Source organism: Eupeodes corollae, chromosome 2 (assembly GCF_945859685.1).
Source record: "Eupeodes corollae chromosome 2, idEupCoro1.1, whole genome shotgun sequence".
Lineage (NCBI taxonomy): Eukaryota > Metazoa > Arthropoda > Insecta > Diptera > Syrphidae > Eupeodes > Eupeodes corollae.
Window position 1 is genome coordinate 83,931,647 of NC_079148.1, and position 18,085 is coordinate 83,949,731.

Consider the following 18,085-nt stretch of genomic DNA (forward strand, 5'->3'; position numbering starts at 1 on the left):
CCTCTGACACATAATTTTTCGTGGCTTCTGCTTGATTCCTATGGTTAATTTAGGAAGAAATAAGCTTTACAGAACAATCAATTTTAGATAAGTAATACAAAAAACGTTTTCTTATATTTGGTCTTAAAACTATGAAAAGAACATAGGCACACCCATAGAGAAAATATATTATAATAATATAGTTCCTCTAAGTTCACACAGTAATTATCATTTTCATTATATTACCTTTTGACTCAAGCATTAGGTTACAGAAACAAATAAATAAAGGTACAATTTCGGGATCACATATATTAATCTTATATATGTATGCATTAAAATAAAATAATTAAAAACAATAACGCAATATGGATTTTGTATTTTTAAAGAAATCACAACACAATATAACTTCTATCTACCTTATATGCAAACATATGAATCAACTACATAATGGGTGCGCATATATGTAGGTACGTACGTATATAAATCTATCTCCGATTCGTTGAGCAGCTACCCCACAATACAAGGTTCTTACTCAACCAAACCTGTTGGCCCATGATAAAACAGTACTTGAACTTTCTATTTCCTAAGGTAATCCGAACAGTCACCAAACCACCTTCATCCCATAATGAAAATGAAAAGTCGATAACCAGCTGGGCTGGCATACCAAATAGGTAGGTTCGAGTAATTATGCCGGCACATAAACATAACCTCAAATTTAGCTTTGTTTAGTACCATTTATGGATGTCTACTTACGTATATAATTCCAACTTCCAGTGAGATGACAGAGTACGCATTCCGGTATCCGGTGTTTATAAACAAAAACCAGCTGTTTTAAAATTGTAGTGAATTTTCTAAATTAGTCTGTAGTAGATTGAGCAAAAGTCATTCCAGTCTTCTGTCATTAATCCCATTTCCACACGAAATGTAGTAACTCAAGTCACCAACGTATTTTCTTCAATGTAATCGAATTTTCTTAAGAAATCAATAAATTTTGCAATTGCAAATCTATAAAAATGTAATTCCACAACGACCAACAAGCAAATTGTGCATATTTTTAATGATATTCATGAAAAACTAAGAAATAATATTTTGACAGCAAAATCGACCATCACTAGATGTCATTCGAATGGAATCGCCACCATATTGACAGTTCTGCATTTGTTATTTTATCGGATTTCGTTTTTCTATCTCTTTATCCGTGAAATTGTTATTGTTCGCTTTAAATGCATACATTTTTTAATAAAAAATCTTACAAATAAAATTAACACAATTACAAACTATTAACTATTAAAATGTACAATTGATTGAGTGAAAAACTTATAGAAAAACACAATTGAAAAACTTATTACTAGCGAAGAAGAAAAAATTGAATTGTATTATTAGAAAATACCAACCCAACCCGACCCATCGTCCGACCAACCAACTATTCGTTCGTTCGTTCGTTGTTGCCCGTCATTATTGAGTTGAAAAAGAATAACCAAATAAATTTTGACTTTATTGCTGGATTTATTTTTATTGAAAAAGGGGTGATGGGGTGGAATTTATGCATTTAATTTTAATCAACAAACCAAATAAGGCTTTAAAAGTTAATACTTAAATAAAAATGTGGAACTCTTGTGAACGTTAGTGAAATAAAAATAGCCTGACAAAAGAAAGAAGAAGAAAAATAACAATTGGGAGTTGGAAGACTACGCACAAACATAGTGATAAACTCCAGAACGGTTGGTTGTTAGTTCTTTCTTCGTCGATTGTCCAAGGCAGACAACAATGGCAGCTAACAGCAGAACCGAACTCTACTTACGGCCACTGCCATTTTTAGATTCAAAGTGGCTGCGTGCTGATCTTATATCAAATCTACGTAATGTAGAAGACACAGCGGTGTTGTGGAACAATTTAATTCAAGATTGTGAATTAGTTTCTTCCCAGGCTGCGCCCGTTGTCAATATAGCTGGGAACCTTTCATATTTAGGGGATGATGGAAAACACTATTGTGGGGTTGAGAAACTGATGTGTCTGTGTTGTTCTTGCTATTGTGGGCCATTATCGGGATGCAATTGTGGATCGTGTCGTTTGTTAGACTCGGATTTGGCCATTAAAAAAATAACGACAAATCCTAGTGTTCCCACAACGATTTCATCAGATTCATTGTTTGAATCGTGGTTGTGGGGCCAAACACCAAATGAAGAGCAGAAGGCAAATTGCTTAAAGACTTTGTTGGGCGAGTTGCATGAAATTTCTCTACAAGCTGCAGGTAACTGTTTGTCGTCGGTGCACCTCCGACAGCAATTATACATCTATGAGCGGTATTACGTTGCTTTGGCACGGTGTAAGCAGCAATCAGGACTGAATTCATGTAAGCGTTTTAGTCAAGATGCAAGTGTTGCAACTACCGTTACCATAACTACAAATGCTCCAGCTGGAAATCAATCAACAATGGAGAAGTCATTTATGGCGGCAAAATTGAAATCAATCGACCTTGCGATGGGTATCACCACTAATTCAACAAAAGATAATAACGAACGTGCTACTATGGGTTTGGCTCGTGTCGGCACCAGAGCGGCTTTGAACTTTTCATTTGCCTTCTTGCGTCGCGCATGGCGATCTGGTGAAGATACAGAAATGTGCAGTGAGCTTTTAAGTGAAGCATTGGAATCATTACAAGATCTACCAGAAGCATCACTTTTTGATGCAACGCAGGTATGCTCCTTATAAAATAGTTGAGTAATTGATTTTAAATTGGTGTTAATTTTTATTTTGGGTTAAATTTAATTCAATCTATATAATTTGCCATAGAAAAAATGATTTTAACTATTATAATACAACTTAAATCAAAAGTACTTATTTTTTTGAAATTCTTAAATAATCAAGTTATTGTCAATAAAATAAGTACAGGGTATACTCTATATTCAAAGAACAACTAACTCATTGGAAACTATATTGCACGTAAAGGATGTTTTTTAGACGTGTGGTTATCTTAAATTTAATGTTATCGTAAAAAATGTTACTTTATTATTAAGCTAAGGGTTTGGTTATTTATTTCATTATTTGCGTAAACAAGCGACTTCACATAGGTATGTGTTAAATTTGTATTGCAAATAATATGTTGGATTATCTAAATTAAATTTGTATTAATCGGAAAAGACGAAAGTATGCCAATCCTGATTCCAACTAATATGATTTGTTGCAAAACTAAGGCGTTGGCTCATGCGTGCAGCATTCAATTGTGTTTTTTTTTAATTTTTTGGTGTAGTACATGGTCTGCCTTTTGTGTTACCCGAGGAACATTCGATTTGCTAACATTTACCCCAGCTTGATATCAAAGCAGCTCTCACCATCGCCCGCCTTTCCTGAAACGATGTGACTTTTTTGAGACTTTCTTTGGGTTTTATTCATGCCTCCCTATGTCCTTTCGGTAGTTGTATACAACATTTAAACGTCTTCTAATTTTGATGACTATAAAAACATGGGTTTGCCGAGATCCCGGTAAGCTCGAATTTGTCCTATTTCCTCCTGGCTTAGACCCTTACATTTACGCATACTTTTTGATTCTATCAAATTAATAATATGATTTAAAACACGCTAATAGGTACATTTAGATCTTGTCAATATAAAAAAAAACAAGATACTTTTTATGACATTCTTTGAAAAACCGCCAAAAAGCTTGTATTTATCAACTTAGTTATTCTTTGCAATACAAACTTAGTACATACCTCATCCATTAAACATTTGGGTTTTTCCAAAAAAAAAAAAAAATCGTCAAATAAAAAAAAACAAACTTGCCCCTATCCATGTGACACGAAGTTTAAAAGTAAATATGTGCACTATGACAAATAATAAAAAAACCTTTGATAATAGATAAGGATACGATCAAATGTTATATGTACCTGCTTACCTACCTTAATGAAGCTAAAAAATAATTTAAATATATATTATATTGAATATAAAATTAAAATTTCAGTTAATAATATATTCAGGTACTACGTTTTTATTTAAGAGTGTTTGGGCCCATATCTCTAAACTGTGATTAACGCACGTCAGGGCCTTGCGTCACCTTTTCTATATTATAAAGGAATCATGTTCGTTATTATATGATGTATTTTACGTGTTTTTATGCATCTATTTTGTTTTCTGAACAGTTGTATGTACTTTTTATACAAAACAAAAATAACCAAACTTAAAATTGTAAATTTATTCCATAAAAACCAAGGTAGATTGATTTACAATATATTTCATAGTTTAAGTCAATATCGATGGTAAATTGCAAATTATTTGAATTTTAAACAATAATTATCTTTCATAACAATATGTACTTGTTTAAAAATCTATTTTAAGGTTTCTCCTCTTTGGATAGAAGTATTGGAACGTTCTATCAAATTTCTGCGACAAGTTGCACTTGGTGACATAATGGGTGGACGTTGCATCGCCCCAATGGAAGATCGGCACATTGCCTTGTGTTTACTCCTAGAATTAGGTGCTCAAAAAGGTACTTTAAGTGCGTCGTTAGAAGCCATAGTTCTTCTTTTAATGCTTTATGAAAAAGAGAAGGAAACCGACGATAACCGCGATACTCCACAGAATACTGGAGCGCCACTTGTACCTATACTCAGACGTTATGAAAGCATCGGAAACTATGGTATCCCATCATCATCTACAGATATTTTACCAGCAAGTGCAACGGAATCATTCTTACGATTTCTCACCCTACCTGATCAAGAAAATGCAAACGTAGATCTTAAACAATCAGCCGTCGTATTAGTCTCGCACCTAGACCGTTTAGCAAAACCACATATGCCAACTGGTACGGCGATGCCAGCAGTTTCTAAAATTAAAACAAATGCAACTGTAGAATGTCAGTCGCCTACACTGTCAACACATACATCTCATGATCAGCAACAAGTATTCGCATTGGGTTGGCTTCAACTTTGCAATGACCACTATGGATTCACAGCCGAACCCTCTGTGGGCATACCAATGCCTGGAGTGCAAAGCAACTATCCATTTTACTCTGCTCCCATAGTGAACTTTAACTTTAAGGTGAGGCAGGTTGTTTTTTCAGAGGAAAATGTACTTTTTCTCACACAATGTGGCAAGGTATATACTTGGAAAATTTCCAAACCTGAATTAGACCCAGTGTTGGTAAATGAGTTGTCGGAAACAAGCGTGCAGAGTATTTCAGCGCATTGTGAGGGTAGGCATTATTTGGCTTTAGACTCAAATGGATACGCATATTCTTGGGGAAGTGGAGAAGGGGGCCGGTTAGGACATGGAGATGCACTCCCACTTGAGGATCCTCAAAAAATTAGCACTTTGGAAAACAATGTTCGAAGTATTCACTGTGGATGTACGTACAGCGCAGCTATTACTATAAATGGTAATCTTTACACTTGGGGCAGAGGCACATATGGTCGCCTGGGACATGGAAACTCTGATGATAAGTTCACCCCAACTCTTGTCAAATCGCTGCTTGAATATGACATCGTCGATGTGGCACTTGGAAGCGGCGATTCCCACACACTTTGCGTCACGGCGGAAGGACTATTGTTTTCTTGGGGCGATGGAGATTATGGAAAATTAGGAAATGGTTCGTGCAATGGGTCCCAACTACCTATTCATATTGATACTTTGCCAAGAGTTCAAAGAGTTTATACGGGATCTCAATTTAGTTTAGCTCTGACCTGTGATGGAAAGATATACACATGGGGGAAAGGACTTGGTGGACGACTGGGCATTGGTTGTATGGACAAAAGCATTCAAGGAGTAGTGGAAATTGTTAATACACCTCGGCTTATAAATGCACTTGAAGGAAAGATCATTGTTAGTGTAGCAGTTGGTGCTGCTCATTGCTTAGCTCTTAGCAGCACAGGCGAAGTTTTTGGTTGGGGCCGTAATGACTATCAACAAGTCTGTCCGCAAGGCATATCAAAAGATCCAATTTTATCGTCGCCAATTTTAGCCACTCACCCTTCTGTGCGCGTATCTGGAATATCATGTGGAGCAACACAGAGCATAATATGGAGTCAGACCTTAATACAAGGAATATCAACAAAAATTCCCTTTGTTATAGATCTATCTGAACATACTTTTAGATTATTGGACCAACTGCTGGGCATGGTGTGTGGCCAAGAAGTTCGGCAGACACCCAATCAAGAGTCAGAATGTATTGCGGTTGCTTGCTTAAACTTATTACGGCTGCAACTTCATGCTCTAATCACAAACGGGATATCTCCTAAAACAGTTGGCTTACATGAAGGTTCTAGGTTGCTGATAAATTTAAAAGGACGCATACTTGGTTTAGCAGGTGGTTCATGTATCCTTAAAACTATGCAAGAGGCTGCTCAATGGGCTCTGCAAATTGGTTGGAGTGTACTTCTTCCAACTGCTTCAGAGAGAGCTCAAACTTTGACATCATTATTGCCATCTGATCCGGGTATTTCATCATCTGGTCATCGTTTTATGACTGATCTTCTCGTAGGCTCACTAATGGCAGAAGGAGGACTAGAAATAGCGCTTAATCAAGCCATTCGATCGGAAACTTCTGAATGCCCAGAAAGTGGCCATAATTTACCCCTTCTTCACTTAATAAAACAACTACTTCGAAATAATTCCGCCCTGACGCAAGCACGTTTATCACAGCTTTTAATAAGTGCTGGAATGATCAAGACTGATGACGACAGTGGGATGACATTACCAGAACACACAAGTCCTAGTCTGGATCTTTTGCATAAATTTCAACGACTTCTTTTCTCAAACATTCATCAATCTAAGGCAGACGACTCATTAGGTGCAGAAGCTCTTTTGGTTAAATACGTTCAAGGTGCTGTATCATTATGTGTAATGTCGCTTCAAAAAGCCCATGAGATTGCGTTGCAGGGCAAGGATGGTGTAGTTGACATACTAAAGTCAGATATTTCGGACACATTATTGTACGAAATGCTCATAGGATTGGTTATATTGAATCGTGACAAACCCAATATTTTGCAGGGCTTTGAATGGACAAAAACATTCATACCACTTTTACATGCTTTAGATAACTTAAATAGAGTCATTTGTGATAGTGACATTCAGGTAAAGTTTTCTGCTGTTGCTAAGTGAATTTTAATTATGTTATTTATTACAATAGGATTCTGATGATATGGGTTGGCCAGGCATTATTTGCCGTGGAACACAAAAAACATCTCCCATCCAAGAAGAGCCATTGCTTATTAGAAAAAATGACTTTGAAAATCAGATTACAGATGGAGGAAAATGGATAATAATACATGGTTTTGTGTGCGATGTTAATGAATACCAGTAAGTTCAAAAAACTAATATCTTTAAAGTAAACTATATATTTTGTATATTGTAGAAGTGATATTCCTGCTGTTAATGAACTTCTCGAAGCTGGAATTGGAAAAGATCTCACATCTGAGTTTAATGCACCGACCTTCAGACATGCACTAGAGTACATTATGAACAATTACAAAGTAGGAAAGTACGCGCCTAACATTTCGGATGAAAAGGTTGATATAAATTTATATAATTCATATTATTAAAATTAATTGTGTTTAAATACCAATATACATATCTATGTATGTGCACATATCATAAAATTTCCCCAATTTTCTCTATTATATTCTAAATTGCATAATATATGCATTGACAATCTCGGTTCTTATAAAAAACTCGTTTTTTCTGATTTTTCCAAACGTGACAATGTACAACATTTATCATTTGAATACCACTTTTGTTAAACGAATTATGCTTTGCCTCAAGTAGACTTCAGTTTCTTGAAGATTATAGCTAAAGCACGAAACTTTCCTTTTCAATCATTGAAAGGATTTTTGATGCTTTCTGATGATTATTTGGACTTCCAATGATTTCTACACCATCGGTGTTTTTATGACTACGTTTGCAGTGAGCAAATTATGGGCTTCGGTAGGTTTGATTAACTCGAAAACCTACTCTGAGCATGTGTTTTTTACATGAGTTTATTTAGCCCCTGTCGTTTCACGGTTCATAATAGTTTAGTTGTTTTTTTTATTATTATATTTCCTTTATTTCATTAAAAAAAAAACATTTTTTTACAATTTGAAAATAATAATAATATAACCTAACTACTATCTCTAAAAGTTAAATTTCACTTTACTTGTATTTGCCCTCCTTTTCAAACTTCTTTAAGTTTAATCGTGGCCGCGTCTGTCGCGCAGACCTGAAAAACAACTGCTCTTCTTAAAGAAAGATTTCTTTATTGAGTCTACCTCTTAAATTGACCAATTGAATTGAAGACAATTATGTGTCATCAATTGAATTAATTATTAACAAAATCTGCATTCAAAATACTTTTGACAATCAATCAACTTCTGCAGACGATCTTGTTACTCAAACTCCTATTTTAGCAACAGATTTTTCTTCTCATTCTTCCAATAATGCGAACATACCCATGATGTTACAGGGTTATCCATTTTGCGGTTTCAAAAGTAAACGTAATTAAAACATACAATATTTTTGTTCATAATTTCTTTTTTATTATAAAGTTTGAACGTTGAAATTATGTGTCAAACATAACATCATTTAAATGACCACCACGCGATTTGTTGCAAGCATCGATTCTTTTGAGGTTAAGAGTTAAAGTTTTATCTGCATAGACACGGTCTTTGGCGTAGCCCCACAAAAAAAGTCCATCGGTGTCTAATCGCATGATCTTAATGGCCAGTTGATATCGCCACGACGGAAATTACGCGCCTAGGAAATATCTACAATAAAGCCATATTCGATGGTGTTGTGTAAAATGGGGCACAAAAAGTCGGCTATCATATGACAGTAATGCTCCTAATTGACGGTTACATTCGTTTTCGAAGAAGTAAATTCCAATCACACCTCCGCACCAGTGACTTTCTGTGCATGTCATGTCTCCCTTCAATTACTTAACGCTTCTCAGGACCCCAAATACGACAATTTTTTTTATAACATCCTCACGGAGTGAGAAATGTGCTTCGTCGCTGAAGAAAATTTTGTTCAAAAAATGGCCATCCACTGCCTGTAGTTCAGCACCCATTCGACGTATCTACTAAAATAGCTGGCTTCAGTTGTTATGAGAGCTGGACTTTATATGGATGTAGGTGTAGATCCAAATGCAAACTACGCCATAATGTGCTGTAAGACAGTCCTAATTCCTAATTTATTTATTTATTTATTTATTATCACAGGTACAATGCAAATAAATTTACATCGTCCGGAACACATAAAGCCGGGGATCTAAGCCCATAAGTGGCTGATTTAAAGTAATTACAATAATAGGAACTTGTATAATAGAGTATTATTATGTTATAGGGTTATGGTTGATGTAATTTAGGAATTAGTATTAATTAGTATTAGGAATTGTTTTAATTTTATATTTGGTTTATTTTGTGTTTGTTTAAAAGTGGGAAAAGATGTGATGCGTCTGGAGGTTTGGTTGTATCGAATAGAGTTTGTAAAGGTGGAATGTTGTGATTGAAGTGACTTCTAGTTAAAGGGCAGGATTGCAGTACATGTTGGATGTTAAGAGTTTCCTGGCAAAATGTGCAAGTAGGAGGATTTTCTTTTTTGAATAGATACATTTTGTTGAACAATGCATGTCCGAGCCTCATTCGAGAAAGTTGTACGGATTGTATTCGGTTGAACGATTCATGATAAGTGACTCGCCCTAATGTAGTCTTGTGCTTTCTCAAAAACGAAGTAGAGTTATTCCATTGGGTTTCATTTGCTTGATTAATATCCTTTAGGACTAAATTGAGCATAGATGATGGGAAAGGTGGTATGCTGAATTCCAAAGGCATTTTGATAGCTTCACGAGCTGCGGCGTCTGCTTTTTCATTTCCCAAGATTCCGACGTGGCCAGGGGACCATATAAGGTGTATTCTAGGATAGTTGGACCGGATGATGGAACGTAGTAAATGAATGATCGGTTTGTTGTTGTTATTGTTGGCCACACTTCGAATAGCACTTAGGGAGTCACTGCATATAGCTGTTTTTTCGTGAGTTTTGTTAGCAAACTCAAACGCTTCTACCAATGCCATCATTTCTCCAACAAAGGCGCTTTGGTTTGGAGTCGTGAGTTTTTGCAATAGTATTTTTTTGCAATTGTTGTCATGTCTATATACACTATAACCAGTATTATCATCCTTTCTAGAAGCGTCTGTGTAGAGTATGCAGTCGAAGTTTCCTATCGATATTATTTCAGTAAATTTTTGTCGATAGATTTCGGGTGAGGTTTGTTCTTTTTGTGATTGGGCTAACGATGTGTTGATAGTGCTTCTTGGAAATAACCAAGGAGTGACATCTGTGTCGTAATAGGGGGTTTTTGGAAGGGGGATATTGATGGATTTAAGGTGTCGGATGGAGTTGAAGAGAGAGCTTTTAATTTTTGATTTGTTCGAGGTTTCCCAGCCTGTTTTGCAAATATCGTGCAGAGGATGTTTGTGGTCTGTTATGCTTTTAATGACAATTCTTGACTGTGCAACTTTTTTCATGTTAAAAAAGAAAGGCGTGTTGGTTTCTGCCAATAGTGCATCTATTGGTGTTGATGGCAAGGCTCCACAAGCTTTTCTTATTAAGGCATTGATTTTTATTTGAATAAGGTTGTCGTTGTTTTTTGTCCAGTGTGAATATATGGATATATTGTGTTGTGTTGCTCCTCTAATAAGAGCTTGTGCTATATTCACAGCCGTATTCATGTGAGGACCTTTGTTTTTCTGGCAAATAATTTTGAGTAGGTTTAGAGATTTATTCATTTTATCAGCTACGAACTTGGCGTGAGCTTGCCATTTCCATGTCTTTGTGCAGACAAGACCAAGGACTCTCATTTTTTGGCTAAGTGCAAGGGTTGAGTTATTAAGTGTTATTGGACTTCCTGGGCAAGATCTTTTCCTGCATACGTGTAGGGCTTCCATTTTTTGCATGGGTAATTTTGCACCATATTTTTGACACCATGTTTGAGCCTTTTGTATGCATTGGTTGAGAGCGTTATTAACTTCTTCTGGTTTACCAGAGCCTAAAATAAAAAAGTTATCAGCAAAAGCTAAGGTTGCTTTAATTTGGCTTGCCTTAGTATTTAGCTCATTTAATAGCGAATTTACGTAGGCATTGTACAAAATTGTTGAAATTGGTGACCCTTGGGGAACTCCGTTATCGATTTTGTGATCTGATGAATAGTATCCGTTGACTCTTACTTTTATTATTCGATTCGACATGAATGAAATGATGACGTTCAATAGGTTTGAGTCTAGACCCCAGTCATTAAGTTGTTTTGTTACGCCTGAAACAGTTACTCTTTCAAATGCCTTTTCCAGATCTATGGACAGGAGTACTGTATGTTTTTGTGCAGCCAACTCTGAATGTACTGCTTGATCAAGCATGTGCATCAGAGTGTGCGTTCCTCTATCAGGCCTAAAGCCGTGTTGTCCACTATTAATGCGTTCTTCTATTGTCCATTTTATTCTATTTCCAATTATTTTTTCAAATAATTTGGATAGAACAGTGAGCAGAGAGATTGGGCGGTAACTATCTAACGATTGGGAATCCATATTAGGTTTAGGTATTGGGATTAAGTAGGCTTTTTTCCACTCATGAGGGAATGTTCCATTTTTTAAGATGTTGTTATAGAGGTTGGCTAGTCTGCACAAGACCTCTAATGGCAATTTTTTAAGCATGGTAAAAGTTATTTTGTCTGGACCAGGACTTGACCCTTTTGTGAGACTTAATGATTTCCTCAACTCGGGGATAGTAATTAAAGCAGCACTTGAAGATGTTAAGGAGGAGTAAAATGAAAGTGAGTTGTTTTGTTGCAGGATCTGATCCGAAAAGTTTGCATCAGCGCTGTACCCAGCCCATTTAGCTGCGAAAAGTTGTGCAATATCGGTTTGATCGGATATGGAAGCCATGTTGTGTCGAATAGCAGTGATGGAACAACGTGTGTGATTACCGTTTATGGTTTTCACTTTGTTCCAAAGTGTTTTGGAGTCCATTGTTGGATTGATTGAGTCCAAAAATGTTTTCCACGTGTCTTTTTTTGCTTCTCGAACGATTCTTTTGACCTTTGCTGCCAAACGTCTGTAGGTAATGATGTTAGTGGTAGAGGGATGCCTTTTCAGATTAAACCAAGCTGTTTTTTTCTCAAGGATTAGATTTTTTATGTTTTTGTTGAACCAGATGGGTTGGTTAACATTGCAGGGAGGATGAGAAGTGGGAATTGTGGTGGCTGCAGCCCGCCTTATGATTTTTCTTACATTTGCCGCTTCTTTGTTGACATTAAGTGACATGGGAATGTTGGTCGAAATTTGAACTGCGTCCCTGGAAAATTTTAGCCAATTGGCTTTTCTTTCCAAAAATCTAGGTTCAAATTTGCGGGCTAAGGAATATGTTGAGCCTGTTTCTATTATTATGGGGAAGTGGTCACTTCCTTCCAAGGAATCTTGGGTTTTCCATGAGGTGTTTGCTGCTATTGACGGTGACACAAGTGTCAAATCTATAGCAGTGAAGGTGTTTCTTGTTGAAAAATGGGTCGGGGAACCATCGTTCAACAACACAAGGTTAGAATTTTGTAACCATTCGGCTATCACTGTTCCTGCACTATTAGTATGCGGGGATCCCCACATTGTGTTATTGGCATTAAAGTCGCCAAGCAGGATTCCATGTGACAAGTGATTTACAGCCAGATCTGAGTAGTCTTGCTGAGTTAAGTTATGATCTGATTGCCTGTAAATATTTTGAATTGTAAGTGGTTGGGTTAAGAGGATTTTTAGAGTCTGGGTTAGTATTCCGTTTGGACAGCTTGTGTATGTATGCGGTATATTAGATTTAATTAGAATGGCAGTACCATCTTTGTTTCTATCGTGGAGTTTATTATTAAAATAAGCTGTATAATTTTTGTATTTTGCGGGTGCTTTGTCTGTGGGAATTTTAGTTTCTTGTAGAGCGATTATTTCAGGATTGTATTTTTTTACAAGGATATCCAAGCTTGGGAGATTGTTGAAGTATCCTTGGATGTTCCATTGGAGAATTTTTATATTAATTTTTTTGCTACTGTTTACTGTGGAGTTATTATGAATTTGATATTGGTTTGTTGATGATGAGGTTTGTTGTTGATCAAATGTTGTCGGCCGTGAATTTCTCTGGCTGGAGCGAGGACAAGGAGGCTCTGCACCTGAATTCCTCGTTCCCTCTCCCTCCAGGGGCACCCACGACCTTGTGTAAGGAATGTTACTTGTGTTTTTATTCATTGTCATCATTATCAGATGTGGACATGAAGTATGTTTTGTTTTCTATTTCGGTATTTGTAATTTTTGATATCGGGGAATTATATGTGGTTGTTGAAAGTTGAGATGATTGGTTGTGTGAAGTATGTTGTGGGTTTTTGTTGTGAGTGTCTGGTCTAGGAGGAAGTGGACGATGTGGAATTTTTGGAATGATAGAGTCTGTTGTTGCCTTTGTGGCATTTTCTGAGTTGGGTTGAGATTCGGAAGTTATTTTAGGTTTTGTGATTGAGTTGGTTGTAATGGGGGTTGTTTTGCTATTGTTTGTTGATGTGGATGTTATTTGAATATCTTTTTCCATGTTTTTGTTTTTTGTTGAGTTGGATAGATTTTTGCTAGGGATATTTTTCTCCTGGATATTTTGAGCTTCTCTAGCTCTGGATGCATAGGTTTGGGGATTTAAATTTGATTGAATTAAGTTTTGCTGTCCATAAATGCGCTTGGCTTCTCCCATGCTGCACTTATTTCTAGTTTTTATTGTTAGGATCTCTTTACTTTGAAGGTATTTAGGACAGGTTTTGGATGAAGATGCGTGGTCATTGCTGCAATTGGCACACTTGATTTGTGTGCATTCTAGGTTTTCATGAGCTAAGAGACTGCAAATTTCGCATATTTTTTTATTTGTGCACCTTTTTGCTGTATGTCCCAAAATCTGGCAATTTTTGCATCTCATCGGATTTGGGATGTACTCTTGCACTTTAGTTTTATACCAAGCAATATCGATTGTGGGAGGGTAGTTATATCGATCAAAAGTGAACAGCATTAGCCCCGAAGGACGCATTCCGTTATCGGTTTTCTTTTGGAATTTATACACATCTGTTACACCTTGCTGTTTCAGTTCATTCACAATTTCTTCTTCTTTTATGTTGATTAGGCAAGGTGCATACACAATGCCTTTCGATGAATTGAGACTGGAATGAAGTGTAACCGTAACAGGGACTTGGCCAAGATTTGATATTTTAAGGAATTTGTCTGCAATTGACTGTGATTTTGTTAGGATTAATATATTTCCATCTCTGAGTAGAGAGATGTTTTCATATTCCTTGCTAACACCATCAATAGCTTTGTTGAGAATGAACACACTTATTTCTGAAAGGGGTTGTTTTTTTTCATCCTTAGGTGAAATTAAGATAAATCTGGGGTTCTTTAGGTTGGACACATTAGGGAGTAAGGGGAAGTTAGAGGTCGAAGAACTTTTCATTTTCTTTGCAGCACTGGGTTCGAAAAGGAATGAATCTCGGTGCTCCGCTAGCAATTCGAATTGATTCCCTTTTTTTCTTCCAGGCCCCGGGCCCGACATTTTGATAAATGGGGACAAAGTTTCACGCGCCAAAAAACTTAACACGCGGTTTGTAGAAAAATAATAATTCAAAAGGAGGGAAAGAGAAAGATATTTGCGATAGAGAGACTAACAGAGATAACCACTACTGTATAGAGAAAATTGTCAACACAAGTGATCGCTATGAAAGCTAGACGGTGACTGCTAATTCCTAATTTTTTTCACAATTTGTCCAATTGCTTGCGTAGTAGGACGATTATGTAAACCATAATCCATTTTCGTAAATGTCAGATTTTGGACGGAAAACAACTGGTTTAATAACTTAGTTTGACAGAATTCCAGTCCTATACTTTTGAAAGCCCGAATTGGATAACCCGTTCCATCTTCTAAAAAGATCAAATCTTTATCTTTTATCCCCAATGCGATTCAAGACCAAAACTTCAGGCTAATTTGAAGTAAATTCAATGGTTCTAGTAATTCATTAGAACCTCTATTCTGGTTTCTAAACTATTATTCGGGTCAACGTAAATAATCAGTTCGTTCCTTGGCCTTTAGAAACAGTACCCAAACCTAAATCCATTTTCATTCCTCGGTTAGTACCAGAAATTGTAGCTGATGACTTATTCTAACATCTCGTTGCCAAGTCCATGCCTTGTTTTTGTTGCTGTAAAATATAGCAGAATAAGTAAACCAAGTAGTTTCGTTTCTTCTTTTAAGATAACCGCACCTCATACACTATTCGAATTTACGGTTCCTTTTAGGCAGAATATGGTAAAAAGAATAAATAGCACAAATTCAAAAAACTTTGTCGGTTCTCCCTCTTCTACGAAATTGTAAGAGGGCTTCGCAGCAAAACAAGTAATATTTTTAATAATAAAATGGTTGAACGTCATTATCTTAGACATGGAGCTTTTTGATCAAGAGTTCTTAATTTTCCGGAGAAAAATCAAAAATCAGAAGAAGAGTCTTGCTCAGAAGGAGCAGTGAATTCATCTCAACAGGAGCTTCTTTTATTAGACCATATTATCTCCACGGACTTACAGCAAGTTAACAGTATTATGAATTCTTGAAATCGAAAACTTGATCTAATTTTTTAATCGGTTTTTTTTTTTTTTTAATTCATTTTTATTAATTCATTCTTAAACCTATCTTAAAGCTAGACAAAAATTCATAAAACTAGCCTAGTTATCCATAACGTACAACTAACTTAATGGTCCCATACGGACACTCTAAGTTAAACTATAAAACTAATTACTAATGCCTTTCGGCCCTAAGATCTATTTTAACTTCAATTCATTTTTATTTATTTTTGTATTAATTAGAAAATTTAAAAAAACTAATATCAATATCCTTTTTATTTTTACTTAAAAACTACTTAAAATAAGGTCCCTAATATGAAACTTAAAACTAACTTAAACTAGAACAACCACAGCAGCAAATCTAACGTTTTTTGTTTTTATTTTATTGTCTTTTTGTATGTTTTTTTTTATATTCCATGTTTTTAATTTTCTTCATTTTTTTTAAATTGTTAATTTTTTGTTTGTATTTTTTTTTGCATCCATGCCTATTCTACTTAAAACTAAACCATAAAACTATAAAACAAATATGTAAGCCGGCCAAGGCTTAAAACCCCATCCCGACTACCCAATATCAAGTGCCGATTGAAGCCACCAAAACTGGTTCTCCTGCTTCACCCAATCAGTTCGGTCCCGTTCGGACACAGCCCTACTGAACCGAAAGAGCTCTACTCCGCCTTGTGCCATGACGTCCCGATTGTATTGAATCCGCCTATCCACGGTTCTTCGTCTGACGTGGTATTTTGTTTAAAAAGAGGAATGCCTCTGGTGGAATGAAGCCGCTCAAGCGTGCACTTTCAAAATACTCGTCGTTCGGATAGAACGCCCCGAAAATTAAATTGTTGGTCGAAGACATAGCTCTTGCAATGTGACCTCGAACGAGTTTTATCACGAAATTGTCAATTCTGTTGATTCGAGCCCCGTTGTATAGGACCTCGTTGGAAAAGTAATGCACATAAAAATATTCGGTTGTTCGATATAAGCCGGTACAGCGTCGTAAACACTGCCGCTCGAACACCCGAAACTTCTCCATCTGGGAAGGGGCAACGTTGAACCACACAGGACAACCATAAACGATCATCGGCCGTATGAGGGCCATGTAGCATATTACCTTCACTCTGGGGTCAAGCCGACTGCTAAAAACTGCCGTTTCGTCAGAGCGAAGGCTCCTCTGGCTCTGGTTATATGCCTGTCGAAATATAAATACTGATCTAACCAGATACCGAGGTACTTCACTACACTTTTGCTCGCCAATGGCTGCCCGTGAAGATCAACGATGACCATCTTGCGCCAATTCTTGCACGTATCCCTCGTGGTCCTAGCCAACGGAGTCCGGAACAGAATTGTCCCTGACTTCTGGACATTTATTTTCAGTTTCCAGTCGCCGCAATATTGCTGAATCTTGTCTAAATCACGCTGCAAGAGAATTCTAATAACCTCAACCTTTCGGGCCGTTCTGTACGCAATTAGATCGTCGGCGTACGCAATTGCCTTTGTAAGACTACCTATCAGATCGCTGGTGTTAATGCTGAAGAGAATCGGCGAATTCACAGCTCCCTGTTAAAGACCATTTTTAATTGAGAATGTTGTGGTAGAAGTTACATTGCCACTTTTGACAACAAACTTTCTACCGTTAAGCATATCATAAAGTATATACAACAATGGCTTGCTTATGCCAAGTCTGCTCAGTTTAAGGTAAAGACCCTCTAACCATACGGTGTCAAAGGCCTTTTCCAAATCAACCAGAACAGCACCTGTGCATTGTTGTTTTGATTCATTCCATTGAATATCAGAAACGCGTTTAGACGCAGCATGAATTGTTTCATGACCCGCCTTGAACCCGAACTGTTTATCCGGAATTATTTTGTTGTCCGCAGCCCACTTAGTCAGAGCCCTATTAATGATCTTTTCGAAAACTTTGCTGATGCTCGGAAAAAGACTTATCGACCGAAGATTTGACGGGTTGAAGTTGTCCTTTCCCTTTTTCGGGAGAGGATGAACCACAGCAGTCTTCCAATGCACTGGATAATATGCATTATTCAGTGCATTGTTGAAGTGTGGTGTAAATGTCAATTGCTTCCGTCGGTAAATGTCTTAGTACAACGTTGGATATACCATCGACACCTGCTGACTTTTTGTTTTTTATTGTGTTGAAGATGAGCTGAAGCTCAACCTTCGTCACTAACAAGGGACTTGGTCCCGTTTGCTCGGCGATTATATTCGCCAAGGAATCGTCATTGAACCGGTTGAAACCGCGGTTCTCAGATCGCCAATGTGTGATATCATTACGGAGGTAAAAGTGATTAAGTAGGGATCTGTTTTCCAGGTCGTGGTTGGGGCGAATGCTAACATTCACCTTGTACACTTGCTGGAAAGCAGCTCCTACCGCCTCCACTTTTTCCTTCGGATCTGCAATTATGTAAAAGTCATCGTCAAAGATGGCTTCTCCTGGATCTATTTGCGCTGTCCTGAGTACGTCT

The 18,085-nt window shown here is 36.9% G+C and overlaps 1 protein-coding gene across 4 annotated transcripts in view; it reads left to right on the forward strand.

The window, feature by feature from the left end:
- Positions 1 to 838: 838 nt before the first annotated feature.
- LOC129945686 (probable E3 ubiquitin-protein ligase HERC2) overlaps positions 839 to 18,085 on the forward strand; it is a 44,843-nt gene continuing 27,596 nt past the window's right edge. For 3 of the 4 annotated variants that reach the window (XR_008781508.1, XR_008781509.1, XM_056055542.1), the window contains exons 1-4: positions 839 to 2,676; positions 4,312 to 7,044; positions 7,100 to 7,269; positions 7,325 to 7,478. Coding sequence is in view for 2 of the 4 variants with exons in the window: in XM_056055542.1 (XP_055911517.1) it covers positions 1,747 to 2,676; positions 4,312 to 7,044; positions 7,100 to 7,269; positions 7,325 to 7,478 (3,987 nt within the window). In the remaining 2 variants the exon portion in view is untranslated. The remainder of the gene's footprint in view (positions 2,677 to 4,311; positions 7,045 to 7,099; positions 7,270 to 7,324; positions 7,479 to 18,085) is intronic. The other variant, XM_056055541.1, reaches the window with a different exon arrangement.